Source organism: Bufo gargarizans, unplaced genomic scaffold (assembly GCF_014858855.1).
Source record: "Bufo gargarizans isolate SCDJY-AF-19 unplaced genomic scaffold, ASM1485885v1 original_scaffold_1762_pilon, whole genome shotgun sequence".
NCBI classification, from domain to species: Eukaryota; Metazoa; Chordata; class Amphibia; order Anura; family Bufonidae; genus Bufo; species Bufo gargarizans.
The window spans coordinates 157,736-185,393 of NW_025334501.1; the positions used below are offsets into that span (position 1 = coordinate 157,736).

Consider the following 27,658-nt stretch of genomic DNA (forward strand, 5'->3'; position numbering starts at 1 on the left):
TAACTCTCCTCCTGTCAGGTGAATGGATCCCTGTGGTTACAGGAGGAGCTCTTCTCAGCTGCACAACCTGATGTGATCAGCCCCTCACTCCGGTGTAAGCAGCGCTCACGGCCGCTAGGAGCCGCTGCTGGGCACACAACTACATTTCCCATGATGCCCGGAGAAAATAATGGGCGTGGCAAAGCAAGGAGACGCACGGGCGTCGCGACGTTGACGTATTCCAGAACGTTGCTGTGGTAGCGGCGGGCGCCATGTTGGGACAGACGGGAAGCGTTTAGGCGGCAGGTTCCGGTCGCTCATTGTTGTCCTCCAAGCCGGGTTTGTTGTGGAGAGCGCCGGCTTCCTCATGCCCAGGATCGGCCGGCGGCGGGCGGAGTGAGGTCACCATGCCTTTGTGAGTAGCCGGGTGGGGATAATGAGCGGGAATGACGTCATTAGCTGCTCCTGCGGGTGACCCGGCTGTGAGGTACTGGGCGCAGGCTCCCCCGGGGCCCACAGTGCTGCCGCCCCCTCACCTCTATACACACACCTAGAGCTATATACCTACCGGCTGTGGTCACCTGACTGCTCCGCCATTGTGTCCCTGCTCTCGTCCAATCACACAGCAGCTCCCATTAATACCCACAGGTATATCTGAATGTAATGCTGCCATCATGGTGTCTATGGCGACAGACTGCGCGTCTGACCGCAGAGGGTCTGTATTCACTGGTGTCGCGGCGTTAGTATGAAGGCCACTGAGGGGTTTTCATTTGTGACAATTTTCTCTTTGATCAGGTATTCCTAATGTCGGGGTCTGCATCGCTTTATGAGGGGCCCCGCCACCGATCGCATCACTTTATGATCAGGGGAGGGGTCCTGAGAATTAAAGGGGGTTCTCCGCTTTTCCTGTATTGATGACATGGCCTCGGGTTAGGTCATCAATATCAGATCTGCGTGATCCCGCGAGGACCTCCGCTGATTGGCGCGGCTTGCCGATATAACATTGATGACCTATCCTGAGGCTGTGCCATCAATATAGGAAAAGTGGAGAACCCCTTTAAGGCTACTTTCACACTCGCGTCAGAGTGGTCCGCCAATCTGCATGGAAACGGACAGCATTTGTATGCAGATCCGGATGTCATCCAGAGAAACGGATCCGTTATATATATATTTTTTCACATTACCGGTCTGCGCAAGGACAGAGACGGCATTGCAGTATTTTTAATGCCGCACCTGGCACTAATACATTTCAATGTAAACTAATGCCAGAGCCGGCATTCCGGCAAGTGATCAGTATTTTGGACGGAGATAATACTGCAGCATGCTGCGGTATTTCCTCCGTCCAAAACGCCGTTCAGTGACTGAGCTGAAGACGTCCTGATGCATCCTGAATGGATCGCTCTCCAGTCAGAATGCATGGGGATAAAACTGATCAGTTCTTTTCTGGTATTGAGCCCCTAGGATGGAACTCTATGCCGGAAAAGAATAACGCTGGTGTGAAAGTACTCCTAACTGACCACATCTCTTCATTGTGAGCATCAGTGGTGGCTGGGTGACGATAAAGTGATGGTATCAGCGGTGTGGCCCCTAAATTATCGGGACCCCCACTGATCATAAAGTAAGGGCACTTTCACACTTGCGTTTTCTTTTCTGGCACTGAGTTCCGTCCTAGGGACTCAATACTGGAAAGAAATGATCAGTTTTATCCTAATGCATTCTGAATGGAGAGCGATCAGTTCAGTCCCTCTTATGTTTTTTAGCCAGAGAAAATACCGCAGCATGCAGCAGTTTTCTCTCCGGCCAAAAATGCTGATCACTCGCCGGAATCCCGGATCCAGCATTCATTTACGTTGAAGTGTGTTAGTGCCGGATCCGGCTTTCCCGTCTAAACATGCGCAGACCTTTAAAAATGCAAAAAAAATAATACCACCTCCGTTTTTCCAGATGACACCGGAGAGACGGATCTGGTATTTCAATGCATTGGATCCGTCTGACAAATGCCGTCAGTTTGCGGCCGTATTGACGGATCCGGCAGGCAGTTCCGGCGACGGAACTGCCTGCTGGAATTTTTCCGTAAGTGTGAAAGTACTCTTAGAAGAGTTTTGAAATGGTCTCATGTAATCGCCGTTTGGAGTTCTGCTTGCTGTCAGTGAATGGTAGCTATTGTTTACACCCAGAGCCTGACAAGTGCAAGTCTCCGGACGGGAAATCTCCGAAATGCTGTTATGAGCCCTGCATCGGCTAGAAATGATCCACATGGGTTTGAGGCCTATGTATGTATGTATTTATTTATTTATAACATTTGCATTCACTGACAGCAAGCTGAAATCTAAAAATGGTGAGAAGTTGATCTCTATGCACCCATGGGTAACCCAATAAATTCATTAAGGTGTCACATCGCTGACCAGCCCAATCTTACATTGTGCATGAAGAGACCTGGCCCCACGCAGGACTGTGCAGTAGTCACAATACCTGCCAGGGGCCCGGCACGTTACCTGTGGCCCCGGGGGACAGTGTCTGTGTGGTATACTTCAATAGGGAAGTGGGTAACTTTTATTAGAAAACTGAATGGACAGTCTGTCCTGAGCAGACACTGAAGACGACTAGCTGCAAGACTGGCGGGTTTCTCAGCCTGCCTTCCTGCATGTGTTCAGTGATTCCCCGCAAGAGGCGTTAGAAGGCGCTTGTACAGTCATTGTTTTTTGGTCATGTACACATTACTCATCTCAAGATGCTGGGGCAGCCAAACAAAAAGGCCTAAAAAAACACCAGACTTAATGTTTTTGCTCAGCCTGTAATATTTCCCGCAGACTTCAGTGCATTGTCTGTTTTTTGCCTAAAAAAGCTGCTAAAAACTCAAGAAAACCCCAGTTTGTGACGGCAGCCGCTGAAGGTGCGGGGTTCTGTCAGTAGTTTAGGCTACTTTCACACTTGTGTTTTGGCTTTCCGTTTCTGAGATCCGTCATGGGCTCACAAGCGGTCACAAACGGATCAGTTTGGTCCTAATGCATTCTGAATGGAAAAGGATCAGTTTGCCTCCGTTCCATCTCCATTCCGTCTCACGAAACGGAGCAAAACGGATCTGTCCTGGCACACAATGTAAGTCAATGGGGACGGATCCGTTTTCTCTGGCACAATAGAAAACGGATCCGTCCCCCATTGACTTTCAATGGTGTTCAAGACGGATCCCTCATGGCTATGTCACAGATAAGGCTTCGTTCACATCACCGGTTAGCCTTTCCGTTCTCCTGCTCCGTTTAGGGGCAGGAGAACGGAAAGGACGGATAAGCACATAACTGACACCAAACGGAGCCTGAGGACCCCATAGACCAGGGGTCGGCAACCTTTTTTGGATGGAGTGCCGATAAAAAAAAAAAAATCAAAGTTGAAGCACTCAGTGTGCCAGACAATACAGAAAAGTCTTATAAAACAAACTGTATGTGACAAAAAACTAATAATCAGTTTACCTTACTACTCAATGCGACCCTTGTTCCTGAATTTCTTTGCAAAGACGATCCAGCTTTAGTTCATATAAGAAGACTTTTAGGTCCCTTTGGCAGTCACATATAGGCTCACTAAAGTGTCAGAAGCTTGCTGCCCATCCCCCCATTAGCAATAATATGTAGGCTCACTATCCTCCACACCCCCTAAAGTTGTCAGAAGCTTGCTACCCATCCCCCCCTCCAGCAATCACATGTAGGCTCACTATTCTCCACCCCCCCAAAGTTGTCAGAAGCTTGTTCCCCATTCCTACCAGCAATCACATGTAGGCTCACTATCCTCCACACCCCCTAAAGTTGTCAGAAGCTTGTCCCCCCATTTTCCCCAGCAGTTACATGCAGGCTCACCATTCTCCCACTCCCCAAAGTTGTCAGAAGCTTGCTCCATATTGTCCCCCCATAACCCCTAGCAGTCACATGCAGACTCACCATCCTAAACCCACCGCCAATTTAGTCACAAAGCTTCTCCCATTCTCCAAGCTCCCTATCAACTTTCCATCTGACTGCCCCATCACACCATCCCCTGCTGCCACCTGTGCCACTACTACTCCTAACCCTCTGCTGTCACCTGTGCCACTACTACTCCTAACCCTCTGCTGTCACCTATGCCACTACTACTCCTAACCCTCTGCTGTCACCTGTGCCACTACTACTCCTAACCCTCTGCTGTCACCTGTGCCACTACTACTCCTAACCCTCTGCTGTCACCTGTGCCACTACTACTCCTAACCCTCTGCTGTCACCTATGCCACTACTACTCCTAACCCTCTGCTGTCACCTGTGCCACTACTACTCCTAACCCTCTGCTGTCACCTGTGCCACTACTACTCCTAACCCTCTGCTGTCACCTATGCCACTACTACTCCTAACCCTCTGCTGTCACCTATGCCACTACTACTCCTAACCCTCTGCTGTCACCTATGCCACTACTACTCCTAACCCTCTGCTGTCACCTATGCCACTACTACTCCTAACCCTCTGCTGTCACCTGTGCCACTACTACTCCTAACCCTCTGCTGTCACCTAGTGCCACTACTACTCCTAACCCTCTGCTGTCACCTATGCCACTACTACTCCTAACCCTCTGCTGTCACCTATGCCACTACTACTCCTAACCCTCTGCTGTCACCTATGCCACTACTACTCCTAACCCTCTGCTGTCACCTGTGCCACTACTACTCCTAACCCTCTGCTGTCACCTATGCCACTACTACTCCTAACCCTCTGCTGTCACCTATGCCATTACTACTCCTGCAACAAGCAAAATTCTGGGAGTTGTAGTTTCCCAGGCGGCAGTGCCCTCTGCCAGCCGGCCACTACATCCAGTCACACACACCATAATAATGGTATCTGGTGGATGACAGTCCGCTTCCAGGCTGCACATGTGGGCTCAAGTCACTAACAGGAAGTTCCAAGGGGAGACAAACACACATCCTGCTGCACGGGAACCAATGTCACAGTCAGAACGGCCCCCTGGATACAACATACGGTTTCTCTAGTTCCGCGGCCAGGAGTTCCCAGTGGAGTCTGGTAGCTGGTTGGCACTGCGGGAAGCATGTGGGGCGAGCCTAGTAGATGCACCCGAATTTAAAAAAATTTAAAGGTGCAATGCGTCGTGGTGCGTGCCAGTCAAATATGACCTGCGTGCCATCTCTGGCACGCGTGCCGGGGGTTGCCGACCCCTGCCATAGACTATAATGGGGTCCGTTATGTTTCCGCTCAGAAGATCATTTTTAAGCGGAGACAAAAGTTGTGCATGCAGGACTTTTGTCTCCGCTTAAAAATCATCTTCTGAGCGGAAACATAATGGACCCCATTATAGTCTATGGGGTCCTCAGGCTCCGTTTGACTCGGTTTGGTGTCAGTTATGTGCTTATCCGTCCTTTCCGTTCTCCTGCCCCTAAACGGAAAGGCTAACCGGTGATGTAAACGGATCATGACGGATGCAGGCGGTTGTATTATCTGAACGGATCCGTACAAAACGCGAGTGTGGAAGTAGCCTTAGTTGTACCACGGTTTATTTAGAAACGCCGATATTGCTGAACGTTCTGCTGTCCACCATAGAAGTCTAGCAATGATCCTTCGTGGGTTTTGTGTGAAAATTCTGCAGATTTCACCCGGTTTGGAATATTCTTTTTGTGCTCTGACCCTCGGATAAAGGATGTTTTACAAGGGCAGAAAAATTGGCCGCCGCGGATCGATACGGGTTTACTTGCGTTTACAGAAGTTAGGTTTTTTCGTACATGGGATCTTTTGTGCGGTTTCCAGCAGAGGCCTGTGTGTACGTGAGGGGACGTGCGGACAACATAAAAGACGTGGTCCGTGAAGAGCGAGTGATTGTGTGGAGAGCCGTCGGGGTGCGCCCACGCGGTTCAGCCCGGCCACAGGATCTGCAGGCACTTTACTGCTAATTGTTTGAAATAGCAGCCCGGCCATTAGCGGTACCTGCTCGGCCGTACTGTATTTGGGCAGCGTAAATATTAGATTGGTGGGTATTGAAATCTTTTTAGAGGCGCAGCGTCCTCTTCGTGGTTTACTGAACACAGCTCCGTACCGTCAGTAGTGGCTGTGCCTGGTATTGCAGCTTACGACCACTTTGGCCTATGCAAGTCAATGGAGCTGATCTTCTGCCAGACATGCGAAGCCGTGCCTGGTGTATAGCTGATCGGCATCAGTGCCAGGAGTTGGATCCCCATCGGCTTATTTTAAGAATAGCCTATTGGTTTCAAAGAGCTGGGAACCCCTTTTAAATGCCTTGTGATCGCCGGTGAATAAGCAGCTGCTCACCCCGGGTGTCGCGGTATTGCGGAGGTGGTAAAGCTGAGGTTTTACGTGGTCTGATCTGCTTCTCCAGCCTGTCCCTTCCTTGGTGGGGAGTTTGGTGATTTCAGTAGCAGGGCCCCGGAGTCCCTCTGATACGGACTATCCCGACCCTAGATCGCTGTGGCCCTGTAGTCGCTGCTTGGAGGGAGGAGAACATTCTCTGCTTTTCTCAGGATTGGGGTTCTGTACTAACAATATATCGAGGATAGTCCATCTTTTTGTGGGTCTCCCGCTGGGACCCTGTCAGTCACTAGGATTATAAACTGACTGGATTGTGTATATGAGAACTCAGGACCTGTTCACATCGCCGTCTCCGCTGACAGGATTTTTCGGTAGAATGGCGCTTCACTCTTCCCATGAAATGATGGAAACTACAGAAGAACCTGACAAACTCCATTATTAGTCAGTGTGGTCTGTATCTGCCATACAGTGATCCAGCCACCGCCCTGTGTGAACAGGGCCTTACCGACAGAGCGCTGTTTATGAAAGAGGTTTTCTGGACTGGGATATTAATGACTTCTCCTCCGGGGAGGTCATCGTTGTCCTATCTATGGCGGGTCCTGGAGTCAGATCCCCAATAAGCTGTACAGTGGAGGTTCTGTCCTCTGTGTATTGACTGCGCCGGCCGCTTCATACTCCAGCGCATCCTCCGCCAGGTCTGAATGTAATAGAAACCAAATCCAACAGCTCACGATCCCTTTACCGCTGCACGGAAAAGGGGCTATCCCCACAGCAAAGTCCAATTATTTATTCCCGGCAGCGTGCTTGCTTCAACCTTGTATTTTTATTCCAGAAAAAATGTCCGGGACGCGTTTTGGCTCAGGTAGCCTTTCTCAACCGTACAATCATAATGACATAGTTTGTTACCTGTAAAATGCTACTCTATCAAGTGTTCATGACATCATCAATCAGTGTAATCCCAGACTCGGCGTTAAATATCACGTGACTGGGAATGTGTTTGTATTTCGTGAAGAAGCGCAGCTCTTCAGTTCATTAGCGCAATGTTGCCGTCTGTAAGAGAAACGCATACCGTATTAAGTATCAAAAAACACCTATAAAAATAGATTTAAAACGCCATAACCTGATAATCCCTCTTCAGACCGGATGTAATGGGTCCGACGTGTGGATCCAGAAGGCTATCCTCCCGAGTAGCAGTTTCTTAATGTCTCCTCCTCTTCGTGGACACCGAACCTGATATTGCGACTGTGAAATTGAGCGTCTGCAGTAGTGAAAGGGATTTGGTAGTAGAAGGTTCTTCTTGTGTATAGTGGATTCTGATGGTCTCCCCTGTATATAACAAGCCACACGGGCATTTCACAAGATATATTACATTTGAGGTATTACACATGTAATAACCCCTGATCTTAAAGGGCTTTCCAGTGTGTGGCTGATGACCGAACCTGCTGGGAATAAATAATTGGAAGTTCTAAATGTAAGACGGCTTCCTCGCTGTTCTAAATTTAGACCTTTTTGTTTGCCGGAAACAGGTGTAGAAAAAGGTAAATTATATGGTCTGAAGGTCCGCCCCCCCTTCCCCGCCCACACCACGCCCCCTTATTTAGACCTGGGGGGGGGGGGGTTGCAGATTGTTGTGCCGCAATGTGCGTCTGAAATACGCCTAATATATGCATATTTCAGCTTAACCCCTTAGTGACCACCCATATGTGTCTTTACTGACGTAAACAATGGAGGTTTTAGCTAAACGGCTGGCTTTAATCAACCAATACATGTACTTAAAATGGTGCATTAAAAACTATAACTTGTCCTGCAAAAAATTAGACCTCATACAAGTACATTTCTGAAAAAACAAAGTTCTAGCTCTTGGAATGCAATTTTTAAAAAATGTGCTTGGTCACTAAGGGGTTAATAAATGACCCCCTAAGTATCTAAGTCCTGGAATACCCCTTAAAACACATGGAACCCTGGAAGTTGTAGTTCTGCGGCATCCTGAGAGCCTCATGTAGGAGCGCACTGTCCTGACAGAACAAAGGTTTGGACGTGTTCACATTGAAGATACTTGACCAAAATCCCATTTTAACACACAATATATTCATTCCGATCATTTTTTGCCTGTTAAAGGGACGTTCCAGGACCGTTTTATATTGATGACCTGTCGTTGGGACAGGACACGAGTATCTGATTGGTGGGGGTCTGACTCCCTCGCCTCCACAGAACAGCTGATGTACAGTAGCTCCATCTATTGTGTAGTCGGCAGAGCACTGCTGCGTCGGTATAATGCTGCTGCGTCAGCTCTGTCCACTACACACAAGTCTGAGCTGTGCGGATCCGCTGCCACCAGACCTCGTGAAAAACTGTTGATCAGAGGGTGCAGGAGTCGGACCCTTGAAGAGTGTTTGCTCTGTAATTACAAGTATGGCGCTGACCCCCCCCCCCCCCCCCCACACACACACTTCTATGGGCGGCATAGGAAGGAGCCTTCCCATAGAAGTGAATAGGGAGGCCATATTGAGGACCGATCCTGAGTATAGGTCATCAATAGTAAACAGCGGACAGGGGTTTTCCCAACACCAGCACTTATCTCCTGTCCCTGGAGAGCAGCCATCTCCTTTATGGAAGATGCCTCCAAGGAAAAAAAGTAAATGAATCTCAGAGACAACTGACCTCAAATCACCTGGAATAGAGGGGAATGGCCAGTATGCATGATTGGCCGAGAGTGTCCTAAGAAAGCTGGTGGGTGGTCTTCTGGTATTGGTACATTTTCAGTACCCCGTCTACATGTGCAGAGTTTGATAAGAACCATTGTACCCACCCGAACCGCCTGCTTGTCTTCTGAAATCTTTTCTGTTTGAACCTTATACATTTTTTCTTCTGCTTTTTCCTTCTTTTGTTTCCAGTCCACTGACAAACCAGGGAACACCGCAGCAAGCCCAGAAGAACTTTGGCATCACCTCCCCGATCAGTTTAGCGGTTCCTAAGGAAACAGATTGCACCCTGACCCAGAAGCTCATAGAAACGTTGAAACCTTTTGGTGTGTTTGAAGAAGAGGAGGAATTACAGAGGAGGTGAGGCTCCATAAGCCTGGAGTACGGCTTCTTGTATGTAAAGGGTCTATGAACGTGCAATGGTTCCTGATGTCACAAAATAGGCAGGTCTAGTGAGAAGTCTAGAACGGACGAGGAGCGTCCCGATGCATCAGAGTGCGACCTGCAATTGTGGGTCTATATTTACTACAACATCCTGATAGAAGCTCAGGAGCGTGTAGGACCCCTGTATGTTCTCCAGTAATGGCCAACATTTAGGGTTTGCTTTTGAGATTTCCGTGTCCCTCTAACATGCAGATTAGCACAGTCTGCAGTACTATTCTATCCAGGTAACAGGAGTCCTAGATCTTACTAGAAGGGGATCTATTATAAAAGATATATCAGTCATGGATCCTTTCGAAACAGAAGCCACCACCCAATGTGAACAGAGCTCTGCACACAGCAGTCTTTTGGGGCATTTTGTTTGGGTATATAATATAATGTATTTTTTGACATGAAGCTTTTTCATTACCCTGGTTATGTTATAGGCTATGCATTTGTCTGTGTTAGATCCTTATAAAATCTTGACTCTATTCTTCTACAGAATTTTAATTTTGGGGAAACTGAACAATTTAGTTAAAGAATGGATTCGTGAAATCAGTGAACTCAAGGTAAGGTCACGCAGCAATGTCGATGAATGTGACTCACTTGCTCACACCTTATGTGTTCAGACCTGTTTAAGGAGTTCCCATTTACTTGGCTCCTCCAGAAAGGAGAGCTGGCATTTACTCTACTTTTCCTTTGCACTTGTTTTGATGCCCCCCCCCCCCCCCATTGTGTTGTGTGACATTACAAACTTTAACACTAGCTGAGATTCCATTATGATGAGCAGCTTAAAGGGGCTCTCCCATCTTGACATCTTTGGCCTAGGTGTCTGATAGGTGCAGATCTTTCCTCTGGAACTCCTATTCATCTCAGGAATGGGGCCCATCTAGATCTGCTGTAAACAAACAGGTAGCTGGGCATGCGAGGCTGTCTCTAGGAATGAGCGAACTTGTGTTTACAAGGTTCGGGGTATTTAAGAATTTCTGTTATGGATTTCGTTACCACCGCTATGGTCCATGGTAGCGGAATCCATAACAGAATTTTTTGAGAACCCAAACTTTGTACACTGAAAAAAAGAAAAGTTCACTGACCCCTAGTTGTCGCCATTCACTTCTGTGGGAGTTGAGAACAAATCCAACTAAACACACTCAACTGTTTTCGCAAATCCCATAGAAGTGATGAGAGAAACAGGGCCCTGTTTTCAAGAGTGGTGGGGGTCCCAGAGTTTGGACTAACTCCTATCAGATATTTTTGGCATAATCTGTGGATATGTTATAAATGTCCAGATGGGAATACCCCTTTAGCAAAAAGCCTACATTGGATACATAGGGGAAGTTTATCAATGTCTTCTGGTGTACAAAAGTTGCCATTTTTGTGCAAGGTACATTGTATGCAAAATGTATGGTTTGCTGCTGTTTTGCGCATTCTCCATCACTTTTGGCAAGAAAAGTTGGCATGGGAGGGTGGGGTCTCCGCAGCCCGACAGGTTTACCAGAAGTCATGCCGATAGCAGGTGTAGATTTACTGATAGAATTTACAATTTCTAATAGTGTTTCCTGTTTGTAAAATCCTCCCTCCTTTTTTTTTCCACCAGAATTTACCGCAGTCTGTAATTGAGAATGTCGGAGGCAAGATATTCACTTTTGGGTCATACAGATTGGGCGTCCACACGAAAGGTATGTAAGCTTCATCTGAAGCTGATTCCGACAATGAGTCTTCTCGACTGGAAAGTCTGAAGAGCCTAATTGCACATTTGACTTCCCATGAAAATCATTCATGTGTAATCCATCTGTTTGCAGGCGCTGATATTGATGCCTTGTGTGTGGCACCCAGACATGTCGACAGAAGCGACTTTTTTTCTTCCTTTTATGAAAAGTTGAAGCTGCAAGATGAAGTAAAGGACCTCCGTGTAAGTCCGGCCCAAATTATCCTCCAACTTTGCTTTTTAAAAACATTTCATAATGATTTCATGCTTATAAGTCTGATACATTGCTGCACATTTCCCTTTGTCCTCAAATATTCTGGGCCGTGCTTTTGGCATGACTTCATTCTTATAAAAGCATTATGGAAATAAGATGATTGGTATTATATTAAGGTCACAGTCAACTTCCCTGACCGTCTGTAGGATTTTTGTTCCCTCTGTTTTATAGGCTGTGGAAGAAGCTTTTGTACCTGTGATCAAGCTTTGCTTTGATGGAATAGAGGTATTTCTTTTTTAATTTTGTCTGCTGTATAAATAATGTTCTGTGTAAACTGCACCTCATCCCTCCCTTTGGTGAATATGCCAGGAAATTTTATTTATTTTTTTTGAACTTGTGTATAGGAAACCATAATAAACTGCAACTTTCCTATTAGTGCACCATTGCTAAAAACATTGTGGCCAATGAATGGCGTACAAAAAGGGGACTACATCAGAGGAATACGTTGTGTTTGAGCGCAGTGTGCACCGAGCCTAATAGTTTGATCATTTCATTAAAGGGGTGGGTCCATGGCATAGGCCATCAGTATCCGCTGTTCTGCAGTTCTGGAACTCCACAGCTCTGTTCACTGTGTTGCCGGGTTGCTGAATAGGAGCAGTGCTGCAGTAACCAGCTCCGTCCTCTAGTTGTAATGCTGGAGCTATTGCAGAACAGCTGATCAATATCTGTGTAAATTCAACCCTAGATACTGCAAAAAGTTGTCCGTCACCCGGAAATGTTTTTGGGTGTCACATTTTACTGCACTCTTTGTACAATATGGCAAAATCTTATTCTTGTTCCTGTTTGAGGTTTCTTCCTTTACTTGTATTTGGATTTGTTGCATATTTTTTTTTCTTTCAGATTGATATTTTATTTGCAAGACTTGCACTTCAGACAATTCCTGAAGACCTGGACCTACGAGATGATAGCCTGCTAAAGAATTTAGACATAAGATGTATACGGAGCCTTAATGGTAAATGCTCTACAGAAGAAATTGCTTTCTAAAAAAAAGCCTTTTGATAATCTTAATTCAAATATAGTATTTTTCACTCTGCAAGACACACTAGCGATCCCCGGCCCCCAAAACGGGGGGAGAACGACTGTCAGTGCGTCTTATAGACCAACATGGCCAGCAAAACACACATGTACATCGCAGGCCATGCTGTGCTGCATACCGATAGTGGCCTGTGATGTATATCGCCTGTTTTTTTTTTTTTTAAACCAAATTTTATTCATTTAGTTTGACCAGCATCAGTTACATATACAGTATACATTCTTCCCAAGTTTACAACATCGTTTTTCACAAGTATTTGAACAAGTGATATACAAAAATGTCATTCGGAAAATGTCTCATCAAAAGGGCATTCCAAAGTTAGAGCAACTAACATAATAATCCCAACATATTCAAAATCCCAACCCTCCCCCCTCCCCTAGCCTCCCATTGGTCAGATCATTATGTACCTCCATCATTCTCCTAAGTCCTAAAGATACTCGGCCACCAAATCCAAACTGAGGTCACTAGTGAGCTTACTGTTCTAGCTTACCCAATGAGCCCTTCATCTGTTCTAATAAGTACCAGGATGTTTGTTTTAAAGGATTCACGAGCAATTTAATTTCCGTAGGATCCAATACACTAATGATGAACCCCCTCCATCTGGTCATTAACTTTTGCAATGACTTCTCAGTACCCTGTTCTGCTGAAAACAATTCCCTATGCAAGCACCATTTTACTTGTATTATGACCTCCCCAATTGAGGGGGTCTCTTGCCGCAACCAACTCTTTAGTATACACCTTTTTGCTGCTAGGATACACACATGCGTAATCTGCGTTATCCTCGAGCTTTCGGCTTCATAGTGAAATAGAATTAACCCCGTGTTCATTGTGATCGTGATGCTCATTACATTTTGTAACCATTCCTTGAATTTCCCCCAAAACTCCCTTACTTTAGGACAATTCCACAATCCATGGAATAAGTTGGAATTCTCCAGCTTGCACTTTGGACAATGCGTAATCCTATTTGCCTGAACAGTGCTTTGTGTTTTATAAAACCCATAGATGGCTCTGTGAACTATCTTAAATTGTGTCTCCCGCCAAACTTCGTTAGGGGTCACTTTCCTCAGGTTTAACCACCCCTTCAAGATGTCTTCCTGTATCTCTTGATCACCCAATTCCTTACTCCATGCCTTAAACGGCTGAAGAGGTGAACTTTCTTGCCTAACACCATGCAATCTGCTCTGTATGTCTGACAGGGACAAAGGTGAAGTCATTGTGCCTCTGAGGAGATCAAAACTATTCGTGGGGAATTCCTTCCTTTGATCTATTATCCTGTATTTTAAAAAATTGTACACTTGTAGATATGCCAAATAGTGGCACGAGTTCAGATATCGCCTGTTTTTACTGACCTGGTTGTAACCTGTCTCCCGTATGTCAGTTGGCGAGAAAAGCCTGGTTGGATGATTGAACTGGTGGGTGGTTACAATGGTGGAGGAAGACGGTGTGCAGGCCTTCCTCCAGCTGCCCACGTGCCTTCTCTGCCTGGTGTACTTGGGTACCAGCTAAGGTGCCGTATGCCAACAGTGTGTAACCCTAATAAAGTGGTGCCCCCCCCCCCCATAACAGTGTGTAATACTAATAAAAATGTCCCCTATAAGTGTCAGAAGAAGCAGTGACAGGATAGGGGATGACTATTAGATTGGTGGGGGTCCTACCGCTGGGACCTCCACCGATCACGAGAACAGGGCCCCATACCCCCTGCAGCCCAAGTCAAAGGAGTGGCCGGTCAGGAATGCATACAGCCTCTCCATTAATTTCTGTGGGAATTTCAGAGATAGCGGAGTACAGTGCTCAGCTATCTTCTGAACTCCCATAGAAAGTAACGTAGCATCAACGCACATGTATGACTGGCCATCCTGTTCATTTCAGGGGGGGTGCAGGGCCCCTGTTCTCTTGGTGTGGGTCCTAATAGTCATCCCCTATTCTGTGGTTAGGGGATAACTTCAAACTCCTATAAAACTTAGGTGCTTCTTATATTGTAAAAAATACAGTATCGTACTGTTTTGTGTAACCTCGGTGTGAACAGTGTGCTACATAATCCTTTTTGAAAGGTAAATATGCAAAACTGTATTTTTCCTATGGTGTGTTAATGTTGCAGTAAGATTACATTTGAATTTGCTGGAATTACCTAATTTCTCAAACTGCCTTAACCCATTGTTATTTCTTCTCAAGGTTGCAGAGTAACCGATGAAATCCTCCATTTAGTACCCAACATCGATAATTTCAGGTTAACTTTGAGAGCAATTAAACTATGGGCCAAGCGTAAGTCAGTCAGCAAATCTTAATGTTCTATCAGTGACGCCTCCAAGAAACTCTGCTGACCCATCTGTTTTCCCTTCCGTAGGCCATAACATATACTCCAACATCTTAGGATTTCTTGGTGGTGTCTCCTGGGCTATGTTGGTGGCAAGAACATGCCAGTTGTATCCAAATGCAATAGCATCCACACTGGTCCACAAGTTTTTTCTGGTGTTTTCGAAGTGGTGAGTGTATTTTGTGCATTGTTAACATTACGTTTCAGGCATCCGTTTAACGTGTACGTCAGGACGACGGTTTTATGTAGTTTATTTATGAGGAGCTCTGTTGAGGTCTATGGAAGTATTAAATGGAAGACTATTGTTTTATAACGCAGACCGTTTGTATGTAATTTTGTCTATAGTCAATTTATCAGTGCGTCTCCTACATATACATTATTGTAGTATTGTGCTCTAATGTCTTTTATTTTTTATTTTATTTTTCTTCCTATGCAGGGAATGGCCAAATCCAGTTTTGCTGAAGCAGCCAGAAGAGTGTAATCTTAATTTACCTGTTTGGGATCCAAGGGTCAGTATATTACGTCACGTTATATCATGTTTTTATGTGTCAGCAGAATATGCTGCATTATGAAAGGACGGCAATCTTATACATCTACGGGTCTGTTCTCCTATTGACCAAAACAGCACTCCGCTGTATTCTTACTTTACTACTATAAGCCGAACGGTACAATTTTTATTTGATATTTCGGCAAATCGGAGGACTGACCTTACATGATGGATCCCACATTAAAGAGAGCCTATTAGGACATTAACTTTTAAACCAAGTGTAATGCCTTTTGCTTAGCAATCATTTGCTTCATTCTGGAGAAAAGGGAATTTTAATCCATATACAAATGAGCAATTAAGTGCACAGAGGGTGGGCCCAAGTCACTCAGTGGACCCTTGCTTCGCTGCCTTTCTCTGCCAGCCTCTCCGTCACCTACCTGATTGGCGGGGTCAGGAGAGATGATGATGCAGGAGCCTGGAAATGCTATAAAGTGATGGCATACCTTTAGGATATGCAGAGACGTCTTGAACATTGGACTTCTGACCTCTGCGACTCTCGCCGATCCTAAAGGGCTGTTTCACACGAGCGGATGCCGTGCGTGACATCCACTCCGTGAAAGAGTGCCAAGACCCGATGCGGACAGCAGAAGCATGGAGCATTAACATGACTGATAATGCTCCCTGCCTCTCTGTGATCTCTTTATCAGTCATGTTAATGCATCGGGTCTTGGCACTCTTTCACGAAGCGGATGTCACGCACGGCATCCGCTCGTGTAAAACAGCCCTAAGAGTGAAGGGGCTGCAGTGCTGGTGAAGCATGCCTTCTAGGTTTTACCTGCACAGTGGGGCGCGCTCGCTTCCACCCAGCTTGAATGGGATTGTGTGGCAGTTCCCTACACTGTAGGTAGCTGCAGATAAAACTCAAAACTGGGCACAGTGCAAAATCAATACGATGACCCCCTTCATTCTCAGGATCCACTGGCTATAAAGTGATGGTATATCTTAATATGTCATCACATTATAAGATGGGAATATGCCATAAATGACTGCTGCTCTGCAATTAAAATGCAAATATATATATATTATTTTTTTATGTGAAGGTGAATCCCAGTGACAGATACCACCTCATGCCCATCATCACGCCAGCCTACCCACAGCAGAACTCTACCTACAACGTGTCTGCGTCCACACGAATGGTCATGGTAGAAGAATTCAAGCAAGGTACGTCCAGTTTGTATGAATACCTTATGGCTCTGACACAAGGCAGTTGTATTCTCCCTTTATATCCAGAATAACCATCTGAAATTTATCAAACCATTAATATTGTTCAACTACTTCTTCCCCAGGGTTGGCCATCACAGATGAGATCTTGCTGGGTAAAGCAGATTGGTCCAAACTTTTTGATGCTCCCAACTTCTTTCAGAAATACAAGTATGTATATTATAATCTGTCTGCACTGTTTGGTGAGGGAGGACTTAAAAATAAAACTAATTTAATTTCTTTAATGAGGTATGTGTGGAGTATAATTTTTTTCAATGACATTATATACTGTTTGCCCACTAGTGACCTGTTAATAAACCAACTTATATCCTGGTGACATGCACGTGTCAACAGTCTATTTATGACGCATCAGGACTATAGGATTACATAATGACATTGTAAGTTACAGTAATTGGCCATACATACTAGAAAAAAGGTTTGCTCGTCAGTCACAGCAGGCATGTGTAGGGAGGAATAACCGTCGGCCTTTAAGCTGGCCATAGGCATGAGATATTGGGGTGGACATGAATGGCTGACGTATTCTAGCAAGCCCCTTCTCTATAATGATCAATAGGGATTCTAGGGGGTGGACCCATAACTTATCGATGACCGACCCAAAGTATAGGAATTATCTGGGAATTTGTTATTGATGACCTAGCCCCAGGATAGGTCATCAGTATCCGATCGTCAGGGGACCTACCCTCGGAACCCCCGCCGATAAGCTGTTCTAAGAGGCTGCAGCGCTCCATAAGCGCTTAGCCCTCTTCCTAGGCCAGTAATGTCACTGTATATCAGTCACGTGGCCTAGACGCAGCTTAGTCCCATTCAAGTGAATGGGGTTGAGCTGTAATACCAAGAACAGCCACTATACAATGGATGGTGCTGTGTAGAGACCAGAGCTCCAGTGAATAGTGTCCTCTTCAAATAGCTGATTGGTGGGGGTCCTGGGAGTCTCACCCCTGCCAATCTGATATTGCTGACCTATCCGGAGGTCAAATTCCTGGATAACCCCTTAATGGTATAGTTAGGCTGTAGGTACATGTATAGTACATCAGCTTATTACTAGTGCGGCATAAATAAAATCCTAGCTGCAGGTCCAGATAATAAAATACATGGCGTTGATTAAGAATGTATATAACCATTTATTTCTAATGTTATGGCCCCGGATTTACTAATCCTATGAATGGCGGCGGTCTGGACCTGCACCAGATTCATCACCGGCTGGATGATAAATGTGGAGCAAGGATAGACACGTTCATCTAGCTTTATACCACCTATTGCTTGGCTCACTTTTTGAGAGAATTTTACGCCAGAATTGTGGTGCAAGTTTGGTACAAAATGGTGGAATCTTTCCAACTAAGCCCTGCCACCTATTCAAGGGGAGGAATAGAAACCCTTGTTGCTTCAAATTTGCTCAGATTTAGGCAGATTTTAGGTGCAGGCACATTAGTAAATCTAGGCCATTGACTGTCTTGTACAAGCAGATACTGCGGTATAAGTGGACTACTCTCACTGGTATCTGTACTGGTATTGGCTCCTTGACTGGTTGAACATTTTACTTACAGACTTTTCTAAGTGAAAAGTCGAGTAACTTTGAAAAGCTGTAGGTTTTCTTCTCCATTCACACCCAAAGCAGAGGCCATGTTTACACTGATGTCATGGCTTCCATTTTTACAGACGTTGTCACCCACATGCCTGTTACTGTGTTTGACACCAGGAACCAATTATAAGACAATGGTTTGATCACTGGGAAGCCATGACAGTAGTGTGAACAGAGCCCGATACAATCCTAAGTGCAGCGATTGATTGGGAAGTTAAACAGATATGTTCCAAGTACACAATGTAGGGAAAATAATATTTCATTTTTTTCATTCCTGGCTGGGTCCAGTAGCTTACATAAAAGCATGGAAAAGCCATTTAGAAGACAAGGCACCTTCTCCCTGTTTATGCCGCACGCGTTTGATGGGAGATGCATTTGGCCTCCTGGAGAACTGTTAAAATACTGTTTTCTCTGCCTTTTTTTTCCTGCATGCCAGATTTCTTGTACTTGGTTTTGGGTTGGTTTGTGTGCGTGAGCTTCTACCGTTGTATATTTTATCTCTGTATGTTAATAGCTAATAATAAAAAAAAAAAAAAAAAAAAAAACAAAAAAAAAAAAAGGAAATAAGGTTAAAGTGTCCGTGTTTTAATTTGCCTTTTTAAACGCAGGTTGTTTATATATAATTTTTTTGTTAAGAATTTCTTGTGGAAGGTCAGTGATCAGTGCAATTGTGAATGAGGACAGGCCATCAATACCAAAATCCTGGACAACCCCTTTAAAAGAGTTATCTACCTTGCGCTGCGCTCCTGTGTGTCGGCCACTTCCGGGATCACGTGCCGTACTTTGGGTACGTGATTCTAGCCTGGAGTCAGAACCCACAGCGCAAGTGAGAGATTCATTCTCATGCAGGTTCTGACTCCTAAAGTACGGCACGTGATCCCTGAAGTGGCTGCCCGCACAGGAGCGCAGCGCAAGTTGGATAACCCTTTTAAAGTGTACCCCACATTTGAGTATCAAAACTGTCCCAGAAGTATCCTTGCTGCCTACAGAGAATAAGGGAGCACTCTGCAAAAAGCAGATTTATGCCTAGTGTGGGGCCTGAACGGTGCTGGTGATTTAAAGGGGTTTTCCAATTAACAGAATTTATCACTTATCCAAAGGATAGGTGTAAAATATATGATCGCTGGGGGACCCCCACAATCATGAGACTGGGTCCCCTCCGTGAATATGTGATCGCCACTCCATTCACTTCTTTAGAGACTGACGAGTACAGCGCTCTGCAATATCTGGCAGTCCTATAGAAGTGAATGGAGAGCACTGCTCCATTCACCCAGAGGATAACCCGTTCTTGACTGTGGGGATCCCAGCAGTGTTAAATGTGAACCCCGGGGACAGAAGTCACGTATTGCCCCCTTCAGGACCTGCTCTAGATGGAATGTGTGGAGTGTTCCTTTTTTTCGGTAGGTCTGTTTAGAAAGCTGAAATCTGACTGCTATGAGCAGCTTTTAATAAACCAATATGGCTGAAGAGACCTCCTGTTGGAATGAGATTCAATACACCAGGCTGGTGATGGGCTGGCTGATCCACTGTTTTAACCTCTGGGACCCTCCTGTCTCAGGAAAGGGCCCCTGATGTGCACTGCAGTGGCCGCACATGCCCCGTCTCTCTCCATTGCCTGCAATGAGACTTCCAAAAATATTGCAATGAATGATGGAGACGCTCATGCATGGCCACCTCTCCATTCACTGTAGCATGCACCACTGTACTGAGATGGTCGGGCCCCAGAGGTGAGACTCATTCCCATTGATTTGCCATGAATGTTCAGATGGAACAACCCCTTTAAGCCTTATTTTAGCATGTAACATTAAGGCCTTTATGGTCTGGTGAATGCCCCCATTGCAGGTCTCTTTGCCAGAAACTGAGGTGACTTCTGCCAATGCCATACTGGAGCATAAGGAAAGGGGTTTTCTGTAGTGAGACGGCCCTTTTTCTGCTGTGTAACTTGCAAATCTAATATAAGGCAAAGATGAGCTAGTACTGTATTTAATGTATCCTGTAGTCACCAGAGTAGGAAAACCTTTTTTATTTATTTTTTTCCCCTCTTAGAAATGGCGCTGTTCCAATCACATGAATGCAATACCAGACACACAGAAAAAAAATCTGACCTTAATTTCTAATCTTATTCAAGTTGCTTTAGTTATACACCGTCAGTAGAACATGGAAAGGAGCATGTAAATCCCAATTTTAAGGGGTATTCCAGTGTCAGCCAGTCACAGTCTATGTGGCCGGAGTTACGGAAATAGCCGAGTGGGCTGCACTATGCTGTTTCTGCAACTCCCATGAATGGAGCTATGGAGTCTCTCCGCTCGGTGTGCTGTGAAGTTTCCGTAGCTTTCATTGACTTCTACTGGAGTTACAGCCTGCTCAGCTCTAGGAATACCCCTTAATACCCTCTGCATTGATTGCAGATTACCACTGACAGGGTGGGTATTGGCGAGTGGTTCTAATGCGCTGCTACATACAGTGTGTCTTGTGTCGAGGGGGGTCATCTTTTTTTAATGCATTATTTTATATTCCCAGATGTAAGGATCTGATGTTTTTTATTTTTTGGATCCATTGTGGTTGGCGGACCCATATGCCTCCTGCTTGGCAAAAATTTGGGCGCCTGCTACCATGTATGACGTGGCGGGAAAGGAATGAAATCCATATGAAACTGTATGCTTGTATGAATCAGGGTTATGTCCTCTTCAGCGTGGACCTTGGTGTTGTCCACGGCTATTAGGTCGTGTTTTGTAAGTGACCTGAGAAGACAGTGGCTCTTACTTCAACATGTTTGATCTGGGTGATTGGTAGAGACAGAAGTTATTGCGCTATATTGTGAGAGACTGGTAATTAGTTTCAGCAGGAAAATGCCACTGGAGACGATCGTCTGTCCAGGTAAGGAGGTCTGCCGCTTCTGCCACAACTGTATTGTGCGCTGCCCAAATATCACAAGCAGCGGGAGATGAAGGGTTACAGACGAGAACCTAAAGACAACACTTGTGTTTGAATGCATTTTTTAGAAGTTGCCCAATTTTTTTGGGCGGGGGGTTATTTGGGCAGGTGAACTCACTGTGTTAATATCCTTGCAATAAAATAGAATTGTCTTTATCTTCAAAGGCATTATATTATTCTGCTCGCAAGTGCACCAACCGAAAAACAGCATCTTGAATGGTAAGTACGATCCAATGGTAAGTGTAGCTCTGCTTCTTTTTTACGTGTTACACATTGGTTGTAAATAATTCGGCCAACGAAAGGGGACGCCATCAGTAAGGTTTCACGTGCGCTTAAAGGGGTACTCCTATCATGTAATTTCATATAGCTAGGATATGCCATCCCTTCGTGATCATGGGGGGGTCTTATAAGTCCTGAGGATGAAGAGGCCACAGCACTGATCCAGCTCTGTATCCGCTGGCCACCCGGCTTTGAAGGACGCTGCATTCACTTGTATGAGAATGTGCTGCAGTTCTCTTTACAATGCCTGGCTGGGGGGGGGGGGGACACTTTAGGGGAGGTGCAGTGCTGAATCAGCACCCTGACACCTTCCTTCTCGGGACTGATGAATCCTGAGCCCAATTACAGTGATGGAATAGCTTGAAACATGTCACTTTATAACATGGAATGCTTTACCTTTTAAAGGCTATGTACACCTTTTGGGGGCAATTTCGTATTGCATTGAGCTAAAAAATAAAAAAAATTATATTAATCTTTATTAAACATTTTAAGCCACTGTCTTTGTGTAGCCTTGAGTTTCTCTAGGAGCAGGATCTGAATTCTGTCTGCTCCGTCAGGACAGCTCCTTATCTTTGCTCTCTGACCTTATAAACACTCCTTTATAGTTCAATTCTTATCCTACTGGTAAGCATGTGGCTTAAGGGTATATTAGACTTCCCGATAATCGCTAACAAGCAATCTGGCAGTCTAATACTGCCTCTACATGCCGGATGAACGAGCTTGTTCATTGGGCAGTCCAGATCTTTCAGCACGCCGCTGCCCTGCATGGGGATGAGCGATGGCATAGTGATCGCTCCTCACCATGTTGTGGAGGCGATCGCTGCATGTAATAGCAGTGGTGTCCTCTGCTAGCTGTCTGCCGATTGCCGGGAGGGAACGCTTCCCTCCCAACATTCGCTAGCGGCCTCGGGTTGTCTAATACACCCTATATATAAGTGTTTATGACCTTTTTAGTAATTTAGAGACTACGGTTATTAGATGACAACACGAAGTGAAAGCAGAATTCGCACAGCTAGACAGTTAACCCTTTGTGATAGAATGGCTGAATATTTTTAATAAAGACCAATTGAAAAAAAAATATTTTTTGCCCAAAATGAGTAGAATGCAATCGTAAAAAAAAAAAGCCCCGAAAGTGTACATAGCCTTTAGAGTAGGCATCCTGAAACTGCGTCCCTCCAGCTGTTTTAAAACTACAACTCCCACAATGCCCTGCTGTAGGCTGATAGCTGTAGGCTGTCCGGGCATGCTGGGAGTTGTAGTTTTGCAACAGCTGGAGGGCCGCTGTTTGAGGATGCCTGCTTTAGAGTGTAAACCATTACATAGTAAAGCTCATCATTTCAGTATTTCTGCTTGCGATCTATGAATGGCAAAATTAGAAGCAAGAGTGGCCCTGTTTTTGGAGGACCAGGGGGAGCAGATCCTTTTACCTAATGTCATAGAGCAAATATTGTCTTGTCCAATACAGTTTTCAAAACCAGTCCTATTCAGAGCACGATTAATGCCGTTACAGGGTGGGTTTAGTAGAGTCGAAGATCCGTATCCTCGTTGGAAGTCTAGAGAAGAATGAATTTATCACACTCGCTCATGTGAACCCTCAGTCATTCCCAGCTCCTGGAGAAAACCCAGAAAAGTAAGGCTGATGTACTCAGAGCCGTGATGTCTGGGGGTGTGGATCTCGTGGCTCTACCAGATTTACAAATGTTCTCCTATTACAGGGAAGAATTCCAGACCATGTGGGTTATTGGATTGGTGTTCAAAAAGATGGAAAACTCAGAAAATCTCAGCGTGGACCTTACTTACGACATCCAGGCCTTTACGGACACTGGTAACTCTTCCTGCTCTTAGACAAGGAGAGGGTGATGCGTTTTATCTTTAGATGGCTTCTTACCTTTTTTATGTTTTGGACAGTTTACAGGCAGGCAATAAACAGCAAAATGTTTGAAATGGACATGAAGATTGCAGCAATGCACGTGAAAAGGAAGCGACTGCATCAGCTCCTCCCGACACACGTATTGCCGAAAAAGAAAAAGGTAAATCCCTGATCTGAAACGTTAAGTTGTCGAGGACGTTCAGTCAGTATTATATTTTTAGGATAACTATTAATTTGTCTTTGTCAGAGGTCTGATCTCTGTGGATCTCTGCACTCTTAAAGTTTATACAGACACATCAGCATGCATACTTTGCTGGGTACTGCAGCTCAACTTAAGTGGTCTCTCTGTACATTAAAATAGTTGCCACCAGTCCAACACCATTGGTCTCTGCAGTCATGTGTCTTGTAAGCATGTGACCACTACAGCCAATCACTGCTCTAAGCGGTATCACCACTGAGACAATTAAAGGGATTGTCTGGGTTCAGAGCTGAACCCAGACATATCCCCGTTTTCACCCACTCAGCCCCTCTGATATGAGCATCAGAGCATTTTATGCTCCAATGCTCTCCCTTCCCCTGCACTGGATCACACAGGGCAAGGGCTTTTGTTTGTTTTTACACTGCTAGGCGGCAGATTCCGCCTAGCAGTGTTCATTGACGTCACCGGCACTGATGGGCGGGATTTAGCACTGCCCTAGCCATTTTACAGGCAAGGACAGCACTAAACCCCGCCCATTAGTGCCATCACTGGCTCACTGTTAGGCGGAAGCCTCTGCCTAGCTTATGCATGGAGAGCCCGGTTCATCGCCGGATCTCCAGAAAAAGCCTTTGCTCTGCGTGATTCAGCACAGGGCAAAGGACCGCGTCGGAGCCAGAAATGCATGTGAGAGGGAGAAGCGGATATCTCCGGGTTCAGCTTTGAACCTGGACAACCCCTTTAAGTGGCTGTAGCAGTCATGGGCTTAGCACATGACCTCCTACCTGAGGTCAGCAGTGACTGGATCTGTCACCACATTTCTGGACTGTTATCTGCAGTAATCCTGCACATAGAGTCCAGATCACCATTTTTTATTTTCCCTCTGCCTGCCATTCCCTGCTGAAATACACAGTCCGGACTGCTGTACTGCGCCAACACAATGGAGAGGACTCCTGTGCACATGCACAGCAGTTCTGACTCTGTATTTCAGTGCAGCTTTGAGCGCTGACAGCGAGGGAACAGGGGCAGTAGGAAAAGGAAAAATGGCAATCTGGACTCCTTATCTGTGGTAGTACTCATGTATTACTGCAGGTAATAACGAGATTGTGGTGACAGATTCCCTTAAAAACATGTATTTGTTTGAAGCGCCCCACGCCATTAGGCAAACCCTTTCGTTGACTGGACAGCCCCTCTAAGGTTGATGTGCGGCACCATACAGTCACACCTGGCACTGTGCTTGAATAAACCATAAAAGTTCAGCAGCACTTCAGGAGGTCTCCTTCAGTCTGCTCCAGTTTTTTGGAACAGTTCCGATATTTGCTAAAAGACCATGTCTGCCTTCACAACCGCTTTATTATTTTTTATATTATATTTTTTTTTTCAGCCAAGTAAATTATAGTATGTTTTTACCAAGCTGGGAACAGATAGAAGGTGCTGTGGCTGTACTTGCGTGGTTTGTTGTCTGTTACCATGGAGATGCATGGGACTGCATAGCAGCTGTGGATGCAGAACGATAGCAATGTTTTACTTAGAGTAATTGCACTTTACATAAACCTTTAATATGTCAGTGACATATCAAAGGATTAGGTTGGCGGGGGTCCGGACGCTAGGACCCCTGCTGATTACTTAAACACTGCTGAAGACGGCTGCAATAGACTTTCCTTTTAGATGCACCGATGGCCATGTTCTGTCCGTGACACCGTCTGCACATTTTCTGTCTGAGTCAGCCATCTGATTCTCTAACAACCAGTCCATTCGTCAGGGATTTCCACACTATTTGCACACTGGTATTATAACTAGCTCCGTGACAGTCCCTCTTCTGTCCCAGAGTGCAGTGTTGTTTTTACAAGACCAGTCTTTGTGTAGTTGTGTAGGATGACCCCAGTGACAATGAGTACGAAACCAGACATTGTTAGACTGAGGTCACCAAATCAGTTTCGTCCCAGTGCACACAGACCGGAGCCAGAGAGTACAACTCCTATCAGACAATTGTATTATCCGCAGTGCCCTAATATACGTCATAGCAGTCTGTAGTATGTGTATAGCCATGTTATAAAGAATAGCCTCCCCACGACCTGATCCTGCTGATGGTGCAGGTCACTGATATTCATACAAGGCCCAGTGACCTTGTGCAGCGCTTGTATCTGATAAGAAAAGTTCAGTCTTTCTGCCGATCTGAAGAAGTTTGCCTTATTTTTTGCAGCATTCAATGGAGGGCGTGAAGCTCGTCTCCCTCAATGACAGCAGCTTGGACCTATCGATGGACAGTGACAACAGTATGTCTGTGCCTTCTCCCACCAATGCTACGAAGAGTAGTCCATTGAATGCCTCAGGATTGTCCCAGGGGTAAAAGCAACATTTTCTTATATTGGCTACCCATCATACACGTTAGCCATTCCTCCGATCCCCACATGCACACTCGGCCAAGCATGCATATATTCTTGATGAAAAGAGGGGAGAAAGCAGTCGCCAAGCTTTTCTATCCCTGAGAACAAGAGAGTCAGGCATGATGAAAGCCAACTGCCCAATCCTTCTTTCCCCTGGTTATAGGTGCAGATCCCACCTCTAGGACCTGCTCCTTGACACTGGAAGCATATCTTGGCAATATGCCACCAATGTATGAGATGTGTCAGAGGCCCCCATACGCTTTAGATGGCCATGTGACATTAATGTGTATGACCAGCTTAATACATGCTCTTAATGTAGATGACGCGCAGACGATTATCTTACAACACTTGTCTGTGGTTTCCAATTAGTAGAAGCAGTCCAGCGGTACCTGTCAACTCTTCAGCCACGACCACAGCTGCTGCAGAAGTCATTGCACCTCCGAGCAATCCCGGCGATACGTCATGGGGTAGGTTTGAAAGGCTTTGTGAGGTTTACAGCCTAGGGTCTGTACAGATTTTGTTTTCTCTCATAATTTAGAGACCCATTTCTTGCAGATAACCTCAACGATAGCATTCCTTCTGATACTGCCATGCAGCCAGCTAATTCCTCGACACCGAAGCCTGTGGTGTCCAGAGTCGTGACCGCAACCCGCTTGGTGAACCAAGTCTCAAAGCCTTCAACGAACATAGCGGCAAAATTGCCCAGTCCTGTATCTTCTGGTATAAAGCGGTCTTCCTCATCACCGAAAGAGGAGAGTCCGAAGAAAACCAAAATCGAAGAGGTATTTATTGCATCAGAGCAATTCAGTTAAATCTGTAGATCTATATTAGGGAATTGCCACTCACTCAATTCCCGATCATAATCCTGCAGGGGTGAACCTTTAAATCTCCCCCTTTAAAATGTAAGAACTGGTGTAAAGGAAAACTGTCTGAAGTTGCTATGGGCAACTATCAGATTCCACCTTTCATTTTCCAAAAAAGCTTTGAAAAATGAAAGGGGGAATCTGATTGGTTGTTATGGGCAACTAAGCCAATTCGACTTTACGTCCGTTTTGATAAATCCTCCCCTAAGTGTGTTAATAATAATCACATGTGCAGGTAAAATGGCCATACTACTAGTTTCAGCCAAATACCTGCTAGTGGTGGTCCTAGAGAGGATGAGAATTCGCAGCTGATTTTCCCTCCTGCTATTGATCTGTTTTTAGAGAAGCCTGTGTATGTCTCCTGGAGGAAGAATCACAGCGATCAGCCCCAAGTAGTGATTTTGTTTTTGGGTCTTTTCATAGGATGAACTCTATGCCTGTACTGCGAATGAGGTGGAGGAATCACAGAAAGTTGAAGTGGAAGTTGTAAAGGTAAAAATAGGAGCTTATTCAGACTATGTTATAGTTATGGCGACTACATCTTAGAATGACTTACCGTAAAGATAAGGACACGTGGTGAAATCTGCATTTCTTACCTGCGGATTTTGCTCAGGATTTCACTTCATGCACATTGAAGGGAAAAAATTACTTGTTGAAAATCCACAGCATGCTAGTTCTCCCGTGCAGAATCTTTCCGCTACATGTGGAGAGTTTTCAAAAACGCATCCAAATGTATTGTACAGTATTTCGCTGCAGAGTTTCACAAATCATAAGAACGGGTGTCACCCCACATAGCCACAGAGGGCCAGAGCACCACCAGACCCCAATAACTGTAATTGGAACTGGCAACGATCCAGCCTGTAAGCATTGAAAAGGTTTTCCGATATCCGAAATTCCAAAATATCCCCCCCAGTGCCCGGGCTTCTTCTATGGATTATACTTACCGGCTCCCACTTCGCTCTGGTTCCCTGCATGGCCGCCGCTGCCTCTCCCCGTCACTTGGATCATATAAGTATAATCCATACAAGGGTCCCGGGCATTGGGGGGGATATTTTAGATATTGGAAAA

At 45.5% G+C, this 27,658-nt stretch overlaps 1 protein-coding gene across 2 annotated transcripts in view; it reads left to right on the forward strand.

Moving 5' to 3' along the window:
• The first annotated feature begins 226 nt into the window (after nt 1-226).
• PAPOLA (poly(A) polymerase alpha) overlaps nt 227-27,658 on the forward strand; it is a 33,814-nt gene continuing 6,382 nt past the window's right edge. The window contains exons 1-20 of one of the 2 annotated variants that reach the window (XM_044274435.1): nt 227-394; nt 9,158-9,325; nt 9,888-9,954; nt 10,983-11,064; nt 11,188-11,297; nt 11,539-11,592; nt 12,208-12,319; nt 14,573-14,662; nt 14,745-14,883; nt 15,151-15,223; nt 16,302-16,422; nt 16,548-16,632; nt 21,161-21,214; nt 22,785-22,904; nt 22,990-23,099; nt 23,183-23,304; nt 25,544-25,686; nt 26,097-26,194; nt 26,283-26,509; nt 27,014-27,082. In XM_044274435.1, coding sequence (XP_044130370.1) covers nt 387-394; nt 9,158-9,325; nt 9,888-9,954; nt 10,983-11,064; nt 11,188-11,297; nt 11,539-11,592; nt 12,208-12,319; nt 14,573-14,662; nt 14,745-14,883; nt 15,151-15,223; nt 16,302-16,422; nt 16,548-16,632; nt 21,161-21,214; nt 22,785-22,904; nt 22,990-23,099; nt 23,183-23,304; nt 25,544-25,686; nt 26,097-26,194; nt 26,283-26,509; nt 27,014-27,082 — 2,052 coding nt within the window. In that variant the 5' untranslated portion in view covers nt 227-386. The remainder of the gene's footprint in view (nt 395-9,157; nt 9,326-9,887; nt 9,955-10,982; nt 11,065-11,187; nt 11,298-11,538; nt 11,593-12,207; nt 12,320-14,572; nt 14,663-14,744; nt 14,884-15,150; nt 15,224-16,301; nt 16,423-16,547; nt 16,633-21,160; nt 21,215-22,784; nt 22,905-22,989; nt 23,100-23,182; nt 23,305-25,543; nt 25,687-26,096; nt 26,195-26,282; nt 26,510-27,013; nt 27,083-27,658) is intronic. The other variant, XM_044274437.1, reaches the window with a different exon arrangement.